Below are 15083 nucleotides of genomic sequence, written 5' to 3'. Positions count from 1 at the left end.
ACTGTATCATGGCTTTTGCTTTTTCATTGTAAATACTATTCTTGTATCCATACACTTTTTGCAAAGTAAAGTAAAAACCAGTGACTGGAATCACAACTGCTGTGCCCTTGTGTCCTCCCCTTCCATCTCCCATTACATGCCATGTTATTTCCTTTCTACCCCTAGCTACATCTGAGGGGAACGTAACAACTATACAGTGTAAAAACAAAAAAACAAAAACAAAACGGATGTGTTAAGAAAAAGCACATTGTCTCCAAGTAGACACATCAGCTGTAGCCAACACATTTTAGTTGTTTTCTGAAACCACCTAATGCCAGCAGAATGTTACCTGCCTGACTGCATTGTGCCAACTGTAAAGTTTGGTGGAGGAGGAATAATGCTATTTGTTGTTTCAGGGGTTGGCCTAGACCCCTTGGTGCCTGTGAAGGGAAATCTTAATGCTTCAGCACCAAGGCATTTTAGACACTTGTACTCTTTGAACTTTGTGTGAACACTTTGGGGAAGACTCTTTCCTGTTCTAGCATGACTGAACCCCAGTGCGCAAAGCAAGGTCTATAATGGCATGGCAGGGTGAGTTTGGTGTGGAAGAACTTAAATAGTTCCTACAGAGCCCTGACCTTAACCCCATCAAACACCTTTGGGAACTAGAACAGAGATTGTGAGCCAGGCCCTCTTGTTCAACTTCATATGCCTTTGGATTTAAAATGGGATGTCTTAAAAGCTCCTGTAGGAGTAATGTGTAGGTGTCCAAATGATGCTGAGACCTAGACAAAAGAGAGATCATTGCAGGGTCCCTCCTCAGATCATCCATCTAACTGTTCAAAGGGTAAGAACCTGGACAATGCCTGATGGACATCCTGGGAAGCAAAAAGCAGGAATGGCGATCCCTAGTCCCCGTTTTGTCTTTGCTCAACATTGTCTTGAGGGTCAGGTCAAAGCTTCATGACACAGTGCACAATGGTGACATCTGGTGGCCAAAACCACAAAGTGCTTCGTGTATCTGGGGGACAAGGTATTATTATTATTTTTTTTTTTTACAGATTTTAAAACTATGTTCCAGTGCATGACATTTGTTGTTTCAATAAAAACAACTAATAAAACTCATTCCTTGTGCATGTCTTTTATAATCTTATTGCTGTGTTGGGTACAAATATCCAGAGTTGAACAGAATGCTTAGAATAAGTGATGAAATGTATTAAATTGCATTACACAGTAATTTTCTGAATACGTTTAGAATACACCCATAACACATCTTGATACGGCACACTGGAAAAAAGTTCAAAGAGGAGTCATTTTAGAATTTAGAACCATTTGCCAACTGTGTTTTGCACACTGTGGAATTGGACCTCCACATTGATGGGTTACATCCATGCAGTGAAACACCCACATGCATGCACACTAGTGAGCACACTTGCCCACAGCGGTCAGCAGCCCTATCCACAGTGCCCGGGGAGCAATTGGGGGTTAGGTACCTTGCTCAAGGGTACTTCAGTCATGGATTGTCAGCAGAGGGGATCAAACCGCTGACCTTCCAGTCACAGGGCTGGTTCCCTAACCTCCAGCTCACAACTGCCCCATGGAGTCATGGGGATTTGATGGCTCCCCCTGGGTGCAAGTGTTGAAAGGATAAGTATAGGGCTTTGTCTGTCTGTAGACGTTGATTTCAGGGATGTGGGAGTGCAAACAGATAACAGAGCGCAATACAGTGATGATATTACTCTAACCGACATCACCAATCAAAGTATCCTCACGTTGTCTCTTGTGAAACACTTTTATTTAGTATTTTTTGGCCATTTAGAAACATTTTGAGACTTTTCACATAATTCAGTACTTGAAATGCAAACAGACATTCACAATGGTTTAATGTGAAATGGTAAATTGTAGAGAAACATACTCTTATAGGAACCAGGGTGAGGATGTCTACAACACAAATATAGACATTTATTTACAATTCAAGACCACCAGAGAAACATGTGTCTCCTTTTAATAGTGAAGTCAGGGGAGCTGCAATTACACTGAAGTTTATAATAAATCGGTGAGAAAAAATGGCAAAACCTAGAAATCTTTGTAACTCCTTGACAGTTTTGGGTTGAGGCCAGTTTACCACTGCATCTACCTTGTGATCATCCACAGTAACCCCTTATGCACTAATTATATAAGCCAGAAATGCGACCAACTTCAAATGAAATTCGCATTTCTCTCCTTTCAAAAACAGATTGTTGTCAAAGAGTCTTTTCAATACTGTCCTCACGTGTTGTATATGACTAATATATATATATATATATATATATATATATATATATATATATATATATATATATGTATATATATATATAATCTAGCGAATAAACAAAAATGTTGTCTAGATAGGTGATTACATATTGTTCTAGCATGTTTCGAAGTACATCATTTATAAAAGCTTGAAATACCGAGGGGGCGATAGAGAGCCCGAAAGGCATAACTTGATAATCATAATGCCCCCTGGTGGTCACAAACGCAGTTTTCCATTCATCCCCTCTTTTAATTTGAATCAATTTAGTAAAGTATGCCGCTACTTGTAATTACTCTAAAGCCACAGGCACTAAAGGAAGCGGATATGGATATGATTTAGAGATTCGGTTCAGGGCCCTATAATCAATGCAAGGACGCAAGCCACCGTCTTTCTTCTTAATAAAGAAGAAACTAGAAGCAATCGTAGAGATCGTAGAGTAACCTTGTTGTAGTGCTTCCTTAATGTAAACATCTAGTACGACCTGTTCCTCTTTTGGTAGTGGATACACCCAGGCTTTGGGGAGGACAGGGTCCTCCACTAGATTGATGGTACAATCATAACTCTGATGTGTAGGTAATTCTGTGGCTTTGTGTATTGAATACATATTTTAATTCTGAATATTAGGGTGGGATATCAAAAGAAATGTCAGTGTTGGGGATTTCTACAGACGTTGATCGAACTGGTATCAGAGTAAACAGACATGATTTATAGCAGAAGTCTGAACACTTAACTATAGCATGCTCAGTCCAGGATATAGACGGGTTATGTTTCTCTAACCAAGGTAATCCAAGGATAATCTCAATCTCTGAATGTTCGAAAAGCAAAAGTGTTACGGTTTCTCAGTGTAGGGCACTCATTTGAATTTCTACAGGGGTGGTGATCTTGGAAATGGACCCCGCACCTACAGGACCTCCATCCAGAGCTGCAACCTTGAGGGCCGTTGATTAGTTCTTCCTAGGCTAGGTTGTTGCTCCTGGCTGCTTCCATTTCATAATAAAGGCACTCACAGTTGACAAGGGCAGATCTAGCAAGACAGAAATTTCCCAAACTGACTTGTTGCAGAGGCGGTGTCCTATAACAGTGCAATGTTTAAAGCCATAGAGCTCATCAGTGCAACCCATTCTACTGCCAGTGTTTGTCTATTTGTTTAATTTTATCCACCTGTTAGCAATGGGTGTGGCTGAAACACCTGAACTCAATGATTAGGAGGTGTGTTCCAATGCTTTTGTCTATATAGTGTATATGTCTTAAACACATACACGTCAATTGGGTGGAAGGCAGGATACACTCTGGACAGGTCACAATACCAAACAGTTATTGTTTAAATTAAATTTTAATGCTGCACTCACATGCTGCCAGCAGATGCCAGTAAGAGACAGCAGTGGTATTGGCAGTAGTACTTTTCTAAATGGAGCCACTACATTAAATCACACAAATATTGTAAGTGAACCTCAGGATAAAAGTAAAACTAACATACAAATAATAGAATATAGGCCTTTTAACCCTCTCTCAGCATCAGCTCCACTTCCAGTAGTCATTTTATGTACCAGTTACTGGGCAAAACTGATCCACACAAAGTGAGTGTGACTTATGATCCACAAGAGGGAGCCAACAACCAGGTTAAAAGGCTGGTTTGAAGGATTTAAGGTTGATTTAAGGATTTAAGGCTCAATGACAATACAATGTCAGAAAAAATGAACTGAGCAGGAAGTTTTTCTTAATCAAGGTGCAAACAGTGTAATTGTATTCACCAAAGCACAACAGTGGTTTTAAGGTCCAGTTGTGTACCGTAAATATATTTTCCCCAGTGAACAGGTCCACATTTGCACCTTTTCATTATCTAAGTGTTTAAAACTAAAACAATTAAACAAAATCTTTAACAATAAAATTTCAATGGAATTATGATCCCAGCTAAAGATACTGAAGAAGTACTGTTATGGGTGCAACAGTCGGTGACAGTTTGGTACCTTTTTTACTGAAAGTTTACATTTGATGCCTGAAGATTAAGGAGTCAGTAAGGTTTCTAGGCAACTTCACCACTTAGGGGTTTAGAAGCATAAGGAAAACTAATGTCATTAATACTAATAAATACAGGAAACATTCTTCTTAAAGAACAGCAAATTCTTCATGTGTGCAGTGAGCAAGTTCAATGCAGTGACACAGCATAATATGGCCAGTCATACCAAGGAATTAGCTCTAGCGCAACATCAATAAATAGCACATTAACTCCACTGCTAAAACTGTCAATATTGAAGAGTCAAAGAAAATCACTGTGTGGGCAGCATAAACGTATAAATATAGCGAATAAGATTAAATTCTCAGTATAAAAATGTACATTATACATTTCTAAAAGAACAAAGGGACAAGAGGGGTATCGCAGAAGCCTTCACCACCCCACCCAGCTCAGTCCCTCAAGTCTTACAGCAACCCTCCTAACGGGTCTGCAGCGTCTCACGCCGGCTACAGATGAAGAAGAAACAGAAGACGAGAGCAGTCCTGAGAGCAGTCAACACTTCTGTTACAGCGGCGTTAAGTTCTCCATGGCACAAGATCCGCTATAACACTGAGGCTAGCAGGACCTCCAGAATCCACCCACAATGAAAGGATACTCATAATTCGCCTGGGAGCAAGTGCAAGCACTCCGAAGCAGGGCTGCCACTGTTCTGATGAATTGTCCAGTTGGTGATGAAATACATCGATGGCAGAGCAAAAGACAACAGTAACTTAGTTACGTATGCCAATAGCTGTGTAAAGTATGCCAGTGCAGGAGTGAAATATGGCAGGAACTGGGGTAAATGTACCAGTGGCAGAGTGAAATAGCCATTTGTAAACTGTATACGGGCTTCGCTTGAGGAACTTAAATTCTAAATGACTCACAAGAGTAGAGAATAAAGTCTCATACAGAAGACTGTGAATGGAAGAGGAGGTGGTGTATTCACGTCACAGCTTCACACTTTGTTTGGGAGCTTGTATTATTAACCATAAGGATCATTTTGCTCATATAATGTTGGTCATCCCTCTGGGGTTGCTTAAGAAAGACTCGCTTCTCATTTAAATACCACAGTAAAACAGCCAACTCTTTCAGCTCTGGCAGAGTGTGAGAACTGGTAGCATGTAAACGAATAACAAACCCTAGTGGCAGAAGTGTGCCATGTCTAGCACAGTACACGTCTGCCACTGGGGTTCATTATGCTGCAGCATGCAGGATCAGTGTGGGTCAGCCCTCAACGTTTGAACCATTGGATTTTGAAACAAGAGCCTCCGCTACATGAAAGTGGACCACTTGGCTCTTCCCAATCAGTGTCTGAATGGTAAATAAAGCAAAAGCAGTCTAAGGGAAATTTTAGATATCTAACTACATATTGCCACTAAGCTCACGCTCTCACCTTATGATTTCACATATTGTGTCTGACGTATATGTAACGTATAGCTGGCTGATATAGACATGTCAGTATAGACATATGCCAGTTTTTTTAATAGTTTTGAAATATTCAGCCATATGTAGCCATATTCAAACAATATTTCCAGCTTTCATGCACTATAATATACATCATCTTTATTTCTTCCAAATACTTCTGAATGCAGTGAAAATTCATGTAATAGCTACAAAACTAAATGCTAAAACATGCACATTGAAAGCTATGCAATACAAGAATTAAAATCTGAAGCAAGTAAAATCATTTTCTTGAAGGCATTTAAATAATTTAACATTTAAGAGCAAACCGATAACATAGTAACAATTTATAATTGTACTGGAATATACTCAACTCCTGTATCAGACATATATTATGCACTTAGGTGTTCACCCACCTGTCAGACGTGTGTATGATCCATAAATTATGCATATCAGAAGTTCCAGAAGGTACCTTAGCATCCATTACACCAATGTTTTAATTACACCCAGTTCAATTTTGTCTCCACATATATAGGCTGTCCTAAGGTTTTGTGTACTTGTGCTTTCCTGTAAGAGCCCAAGTATATAGGACAGTGCGCATCACCACACTAAATGCACCCCTACCTGAACACGGCATAGAAGCAGATTGAATCTTTACTGAATGACTCACTGTACAAATGCAACACACAATATAAAAATGACGTCTAACTGACTGTAAACAGTTTCAAATGTCTGCATTTAAGCCACAGATTAAAGTTATCATGTGCCATCATTATATTGGCATAACACTGAAAATCTAAACTTAAACCTAGATTTTTATAATATTTGATCATGTAATGTCATTTAATAGTAAATAGTAAATTGTAAATAGTGAAGTTAAAGAGCAGTAAAGTTGTGAGCAGTGAGTCCTTTTTTCCAGGAAATAATATGTAAATTAATCCCATTTCAGTTTGGGTGAAGTAATTAGTCATTTGTAATGGATTACTACCCCAATGCTGATCTCTCACTGTCTCTGCCCCTTCCTACCCCTGTCTATTCTACCATGAGAAAACAACACGTACAATCCATACACACATGCAGTAATTCAGCCAGATATTCTCCTCTCACAAATCCAAACACACTTATAACTGCAGGGAAAATCAACCCAGCTCTTTTCAGGACCAGACCCATAGCCAGTGACAGCACAGTCTTCATCTCCATAACTGTTGGGCTCCCCAAGTTTCCAGAACCTGAAAGAGAAAATCACAGTATCCACTGTGTTTTATCAGTTCAGTGAGGAGTAACGGTCTCATCATCACAGCTCAGTTCAGTGATCTCTTACCCAGTGGTCAGTGCTGAGCCATCCACCCATTTCCAGACCCCCTCCTCGTCACCGTCAGTGAGACCAATCCAAGCTGTCTGACCCTTTCTCAACGTTTCAAGTCCTGTTAAAGCAAGAAAACCACATATGACTTCCTGCATGACCACAACACACGACTGCCTATCTCACGTTCCAGTGCCTACTAGAACAGCTTACTGCAGGTACAGGCTAATTTAACAGGGCTGCCTTTTAACATCCATGGCAACTGACTGCAATTATCTTCTTATAGTCCAGGAACTGTTGGCTTCTGTTGTGTTGTCAATAAACAGTCATTTACTTTAGTTTTTATGCTTCCTTTATTAACACATGTTCTGTCTTTGTTCTAGCTGCCATGTCTGTCTCGTTCTCGTTCTCGCGATAGCTCATTAACATCAACTATACTACATTTTCCTCCCTTGTTTAGAACAAAAGTCTATCTGTAACACAAAAGTTTCCTTCTGAATAAATCTCAAACAAATCACATTGTTTCTGTACTTTACAAATTAAATAGAAACATTCTCTCTTCAAATCACAGTGACACAAACTTAAATAAATCAATAAATCAAAACATTTTCATTTTACATTAACGAACCAAGGGTAGTGTCTCTCTTTTACTTATTGCTACTATTTTTCAAGTCTCCCTGTATCTTATGGGCTTTCTGATACCTCAGCCCTTCCTGGTAGTGATGACCTCAGACACAGGCGGGTCAGTCTCAGGTGGGATTTCGACTGCTGTAGCAGTCTCAGCAATCGGCACATCCACTATATCATTGTTTATTTGAGCGTTGTGGTCCGATGGAGGCTCTAAAACATCAAAGTCCAATATCACAGGTGTGTGGCAAAAGATGTTTAACATTCCTGATCACTCTTGATCCATCCTCTGTGTTGACCAGTTCAAACGCGTTGTCGGAGGTGTTTCTCAGTAGCACATAGCGAATGTCTCTGAATGTGGGATCTAGCTTCCCATTCTCCATATTGGCAATGTAGACAATGTCACCAACTTGGAAGTTGTGCTCCTTTGCTCTACTGGTCTGGTCAGCATACTGTTTCATTTTAGTTTTGTATTCCTCATGATGGTTTCGGACATTTGTTGTTTCCTGCTTTCCTTTTGGAGTTCCACATTCCTTCTCTAAGTTCGGACATTTAGTGCGGATGTCTCGTCCAAACATGAGCATGGCTGGTGTTTCTCCTGACGCTCTGTGCGGTGTTGAGCGGTATGCCATTAATATCTTTGGAAGTTCTTCTTTCCATGTCTTACCTTCACATGTGATTGCTCTGAAGGCTTTTTTCAAGTATCTGTGAAACCTCTCAATTTTTCCGTTGCTCTTAGGATAATATGGTGATGCTCTAATGTGCCTAATACCACATGACCTAAGAAATGTCTCAAAAAACTGTCCTACAAACTGTCTGCCATTATCAGTAACGGCCTCTAGTGGATAGCCAAATCTAGCAAATATCATAGTCAGTTCTGTAACTACAGTGGCTGAGGAAATGTCTGAAATAACTACAGCCTCCGGGAAAGAAGTATAGTAGTCAATCACAGTTAGTACATGCTGGTTTTGGATAGGACCTACTAGATCAATACCTATCTTAGTCCATGGTCTCGGGGGTAGCTCTAGTGGTTGAAGAGGTTGATCTTCATGTAGTGGCTGGTTGAGCACACAAGCAGAGCAGTTTCTGATCAGTCTCTCTACATCTAGGTCCATGTTGGGCCAGTAGAATTTGCTCCTTAGGTATTGCTTTGTACGTACCACCCCTTGATGAGTCTTGTGTCCGATCCTCAGCGCTTGTTTCACCATTGTTCTTGGTAGCACTATCCTATGTCCTCTCAGCACAAGTCCATCATATGTGCACAACTCTCCAGCACATCTGTTATAAGGCTGCAATTCCTCTGGAACTGGATTCAGCCATTTTCCTGTCTCTACAATTGTTTTTAGTTGCTTCAGTGTGTCATCCTCTGTCATTTTCTGTTTTATGTCCTCAAGGCTCATGGCTTGTACGTCATGCATTGTCACTGACAACACTCTGTCCACATACGTTTCCACATACTCATTGTACTCTGTTTCTGGTAAGGGAAGTCGTGAAAGTGAATCCGCTACATTGGACTTTCCAACTATGTGTTCTATCTTATAATCATATGGTTGTAGTCTCAAGCCAAGTCTCTGTATTCGTGGTGGTGACAATGTTGCTTTCCTTGAGTTGAACATGTAAATGAGGGGTTTGTGGTCTGTTTGCAGAGTAGACTTGGACCCCCACAGGTACGTTCTAAAATGTTCCACAGCCCATACACATCCTAAAGCCTCACGTTCTATCTGAGAATAGCGACGTTCTGTTGGGGTCAGTGAACGGCTTGGATAGGCTACTGGCTTGTTCTGTCCATCTGATTGGGTCTGTAGCAAGACTGCACCTAGTCCTACTGGACTTGCATCACTAATGACTACTGTTGGTGCATCTAGTTTAAAGTAGGCTAGGCATGGCTCACTCACCAATGCTTCTTTCATTGCTTGGAATGATCTCTCTGTTTCACTTGTCTACTCCCATGCCTGTCCTTTCCTAGTCAGCTTCCATAGTGGTTCTGATAAGTTTGCATAGTTTGGTATGAATTTCATCAGAAATCCACAGGTGCCTAGGAATAAGCGAAGTAGCTGAATGTTCTCAGGTCTGGGTGCTTTGCAGATGGCTTCGACCTTTCTCGAGTCTGGTTTGATTCCTTCGGCGGTGATCACATGTCCCAGTATTTCAATCTGTTGTAGTCCGAAGATACATTTATCTCTGTTGAGGGTTAGACCTCTGTTTTTAAATCTCTGAAAGACTTGTCTGAGTCTCTGTTCAAGTTGCTCTTCGTTCTCTCCGAAGACAACTACATCATCCATGTAGCAGACGGTGCCAGGCATTCCACATAACATAGAGTCCATAGCCTTCTGGTAAGCTTTTGGTGCACTCGATAATCCAAAGGGAACTTTTCTAAAACGGTAGCACCCTCTGTGTGTGATGAATGTCGTAAGGGGTCTGGATTCCGAGGCTAAGTCACACTGCCAAAACCCTTTCCGTGCATCCAGCTTAGCAAACACTTTTGCTCCCTGCACTGCCTGTAAGATGCTATCTACTGTTGGTACTGGGTGTCTTTCCCTGATCACTGCTCTATTCACTTCCCTGAGGTCTACACATAGCCTCACTTCTTTTGTGTCTTTCTTGGGTACGATCAGGATATTAGAAACCCATTCTGATCCTTCATTCACTTCCTCTATTATACCTTGTTCCAGCATTTTGTCTAGCTCCTGGTTTACAGCTTCTAACATGGGATAAGGGACTCTCCTTAAACCCTGCGCTATAGGCGGAACTTTTTCATCGACTGTTACCTTATGGCTGTATCCTTTGACCTGACCTAGTCCTTTGAAAACTAGTGGGTACTCCTTAACAAGCTCGTTAAATCTCTCTGTCTGTTCTACTGTGTTCACTTTTTCTCCATCGTTAAGAATCTTTAATTCAAAGCTTGTTTTTCTACCTAGCAGTGCTTCTACATTCCCTTCTATCACATACATGTTGTCTTTTACTATGTTGTCTTTCCACCTAATTTCTGCCTCAAAGTAACCTACACATTTAAGTGGAGTAGTTTGAGCATAGGCATAAAATCTCTTCTTTGTTGGTTTTAGTTTTGTTCCAGCAGACATTGTTCTTTTATATAGATCCTCACCTATACATTTTTTACCACTGCCTGTATCTATGACCATTTTCAACCATTGTCCATTTACCTTCACTGTCTCAGTACCTTCAGGATCAACAGCATGGATAAACTCATCTGAATCTGAATCAGAAGCATACTGTATTACTGCTCTCACTGGTTTACCTGACTTCGTCTTTTCTTTAGCTTTATTTCTGTCTTTTCTTTTGTCACTGTTCTTTTCTGTTTGTGCTTTATTTTTCTTCTTAAAACACATGCGTGCGTAATGTCCTGTTTTCTTACAGTAAAGACATGTCGCTGCCTTGGCTCCACATTCATCAGCTGTGTGAGTGTCCATTCCACATCTGTAACACTGTGTCGGTGTTAGCTTGTGTTTGGCTGCTTCTCCCTCCTTCCGCTGTTCCAGCTTTCTTTCCGCGATCTCTATGCACACTTTTCTTAGTGAAACGAACCTGGTTGTCTCTTGTTCTGTGGCCTGTGCTCTCCGTGAAAAGTTTGGATTCTGCCTGCGCTGCTTCAAAAGCTCTCGCTGTTGACAGTGCTTTGTCTAAACTCAGTCCATCCTCCTGCAACAATTTGTCACGCAGCTTTTTCATGACACATTTCTCCACTATCTGATCTCGTATCATATCGTTCTCTAGTGTGCCAAAGTCGCATGATTTTGCCAGTTCTCGCAGAGCATTCACGAAAGCATCTACTGACTCATCAGGGCACTGAGCTCTCTGCCTAAACTTATGCCTCTCTAGGACTACATTTCTCCGTGGAGTAAAATATGCATCTAGCACTGCAACAGTTTGAGCATATGTACCTTTTTCTCCCGTTAGATTAGCGAAAATCCTCTGCGTAGGCGCTCCTATACAATGCAACAGTGTGGCTCTCCTCACCAAATCCTGGGCATAAATTGTTCCACTAGCAACTTCACAGATTATACTCCGTGAATAAATCAGACGCTCCAAGGTTCAGTGGGACCGGCGGGACTAGCTGAGCGTAGCTGGGTCTCGGTGCAGCTTGTGCGGCAGCTTGTTGCTGTTCGTTATTCGACATAGCTATCTCCTATTTGTTCTATCTTGCTTCTGGGTTCTTGGCAAACTTTATCCTCGTCGCCAAATGTTGTGTTGTCAATAAACAGTCATTTACTTTAGTTTTTATGCTTCCTTTATTAACACACGTTCTGTCTTTGTTCTAGCTGCCATGTCTGTCTCGTTCTCGTTCTCGCAATAGCTCATTAACATCAACTATACTACAGTTTCCATTGCCTCCCAAGTGAGAAGGGAGATTAAAGCTGTTTTGATTTGTTTTGGAAAAATATCTCTGCTCACTACATTATGACACTTAATAGCCTTTAAACTTGCAATTGATCACATATTTTCAGTGCAATGGAATTTTCCTTTGTGAAGTCAAGATTCAATTAGATTTTAAACATTTCATGTTATGCCAGTGTTTCTCAACCCTCCTCCTGGAGGCCTTGCACACCTTTTACTGCACCTCCTGCTTTAATGCAGCCACTTTAACTCAATAATGGGCTCTTAATGAGCTGATTAGTTGGATCAGGTGTGTTGGGAGCTGGAAAACACGAAAAGGTGCAGGACAGTGGGGCTCCAGGACCAGAGTTGAGAAACACTGTGTTATGTGATCTAGTGTGTAGTTGGTAGACAAGTCGGTTTGCTTCAAATAAATAAGTTTTTCGACTCCGGAGCGTCACAGCCTTCTAAGCATTGGCCCTATTTTCACAACCATCTATGGCCGGGAGTCCAAGCCAAGCATAATTCAGTACACCCTCCCAGTTTAGAAGCATGAGTGCTGTTGAGTCCTCAGTCGTTTGAGCACGAGTGCATACACAGCATAGTATAAGCTCCGTCCCTCTTCTTGCTCACTTCATTCTGACACTCAGATTTAAATCAATTATGGTAGTTTTTATCCAAGATGGCAAAAGAGAGGTACTTCAAGGACAGCACTGTGCAACACACTGTATCAAATTAATTGTGTTTCTTTAATTTTACAATGCAACATTTTACAAATAGGATCACTTACACAAACATTTACATTATTAGTTGTGTGTTTTGCCAAAATGTGCAACTAAAAATTTTCAAATTTAAATGTTTTCCCATATTATTTATTAGTGTTATTTTCATTAGCAATCAGAAAGCTGGGGGTTCATAATGGAGAGCCCTAGCCCCCACAGGCCCCTCTATATCTGTGCCTCTGGTACACACACTTGATGTAATTCTTCTCTTCAATGGAAACCACCAGTCTACCACCTACAGAAGAGAGAGGCACATTTCTCTAAGCTATTTGTACCCATTTTAAAGACATTGAGTGAAAAATCTGTCATTCGGTCACTTTATATTTATAACTTGAAATAGCCTTGGGAATCTGTTACCAGTGTAAAGTGATCTTGATTAAAATAATAAATAAATAAGACACCCTCACCTGCTCTTCTCTGCTGTTTATGATCAGCAGGTCTGCTCCTCTCTCCCTGCAGTTCTGTCTGCTCTCACTCCAGCTCTTCCTCTCAGTCGAGATGTAGTAAACACTGGAGCTGAAGTACAGAAAGCCTTCTTTGGAATTAATCCCTTTGTATCCGTAACCATTCTCTCTCTAGAGTCAGGGTGGCATAACTGGTCTGTAACTGGTCTCTTTCTGCGGTCAGGGTGGCGTAACGGGTCTGTAACTGGTCTCTCTGCAGTCAGGGTGGTGTAACTGGTCTGTAACTGGTTTCTCTCTGCAGTCAGGTTGCTGTAACTGGTCTCTCTCTATAGTCATTTTAGTATAACTTGTGTGTAACTGGTGTCTCTCTACAGTCAGGGTGGGGTAACTGGTTTCTCTCTACAGTCAGGTTGGTGTAACTGGTCAGTAACTGGTCTCTATCTACGGTCAGGTTGGTGTGACTGGTCTGTAACTGGTCTCTCTCTATAGTCAGGGTGGCGTAACTGGTCTGCAACTGATCTCATTCTATAGTCAGGTTGGTGTAACTGGTCTGTAACTGGTCTCATTCTATAGTCAGGTTGGTGTAACTGGTCTCTCTCTACAGTCAGGTTGGTGTAACTGGTCTCTCTATACAGTCAGGGTGGGGTAACTGGTCTCTCTCTACAGTCAGGTTGGTGTAACTGGTAAGTAACTGGTCTCATTCTATTGTCAGGTTGGTGTAACTGGTCTCTATCTACGGTCAGGTTGGTGTGACTGGTCTGTAACTGGTCTCTCTCTATAGTCAGGGTGGCGTAACTGGTCTGTAACTGGTCTCATTCTATAGTCAGGTTGGTGTAACTGGTCTGTAACTGGTCTCATTCTATAGTCAGGTTGGTGTAGCTGGTCTCTACAGTCAGTGTGGGGTAACTGGTCTCTCTCTACAGTCAGGTTGGTGTAACTGGTAAGTAACTGTCTCATTCTATCGTCAGGTTGCTGTAACTGGTCTGTAACTGGTCTCTCTCTACAGTCAGGTTGGTGTAACTGGTCTGTAACTGGTCTCTCTATAGTCAGGGTGGCGTAACTGGTCTCTCTCTACAGTAAGGTTGGTGTAACTGGTCTGTAACTGGTCTCTCTCTACAGTCAGGGTGGCGTAACTGGTCTCTCTCTACAGTCAGGGTGGGGTAACTGGTCTCTCTCTACAGTCAGGTTGGTGTAACTGGTAAGTAACTGGTCTCATTCTATCGTCAGGTTGGTGTAACTGGTCTCTCTCTACAGTCAGGTTGGTGTAACTGGTCTGTAACTGGTCTCTCTCTATAGTCAGGGTGGCGTAACTGGTCTGTAACTGGTCTCTCTCTATAGTCAGCTTGGCGTAACTGGTCTCTCTTTACAGTCAGTGTGCTGTAACTGGTCTGTAACTGGTCTCTCTCTACAGTCAGGTTGGTGTAACTGGTCTGTAACTGGTCTCTCTCTATAGTCAGGTTGGTGTAACTGATTAGTTGGAACCCAAGCAGTGCGATAGCAGCCAGCAGGTGAACACACAGCAGCCCCAGTCACACTGCAGTGAGTCTCCAGCATCTGCTTCCTGCTGTGCTTCTTTCTGAGAAAACAAATACATGCTGGATGTATTCATTCACATAGACATCATCAGAAGAATCCCTGCATTCGTTTGAATCAGTCGATCTGTCGTCCGCTGTTTTTCCCGTATTGGCATATATGTCCTTGCTCATCTCTGGTTCTGTTCTCTTTCGGAATGACATTGGAACAAGGTGAAAAAAAAGGATTTCGGCCTTGATGATACCCGTTTCTGCTTTAATCGCAGGCTATACCCTCCAGCTCAACACAGTGTTTATGTGTAGGTGGTGTTGTAGGGCGTGTTCTGCTTACAGGACAGGAAGTTGAGGTTAGAGCTCAGACTCTGAAGCACTTTCAGACACACATCTGTATGTTTAGCACTGGAATATGTGACACACACAAAGTGTGGTCACTTTTG

At 41.6% G+C, this 15083-nt stretch overlaps 1 protein-coding gene across 1 annotated transcript in view; it reads right to left on the bottom strand.

Moving 5' to 3' along the window:
- Nucleotides 1-6003: 6003 nt before the first annotated feature.
- Nucleotides 6004-15083, bottom strand: part of LOC119261972 — a 15913-nt gene continuing 6833 nt past the window's right edge. The window contains exons 3-7 of the mRNA XM_037532565.1: nt 13118-13285; nt 12868-12945; nt 11121-11253; nt 6988-7090; nt 6004-6895 (exon numbers count right to left, since the gene is read on the bottom strand). Coding sequence (XP_037388462.1) covers nt 6751-6895; nt 6988-7090; nt 11121-11253; nt 12868-12945; nt 13118-13285 — 627 coding nt within the window. The 3' untranslated portion in view covers nt 6004-6750. The remainder of the gene's footprint in view (nt 6896-6987; nt 7091-11120; nt 11254-12867; nt 12946-13117; nt 13286-15083) is intronic.

Source organism: Pygocentrus nattereri, chromosome 22 (genome assembly GCF_015220715.1).
Source record: "Pygocentrus nattereri isolate fPygNat1 chromosome 22, fPygNat1.pri, whole genome shotgun sequence".
Taxonomy (NCBI): domain Eukaryota; kingdom Metazoa; phylum Chordata; class Actinopteri; order Characiformes; family Serrasalmidae; genus Pygocentrus; species Pygocentrus nattereri.
This window is presented reverse-complemented; position numbering and strand designations above follow the sequence as displayed.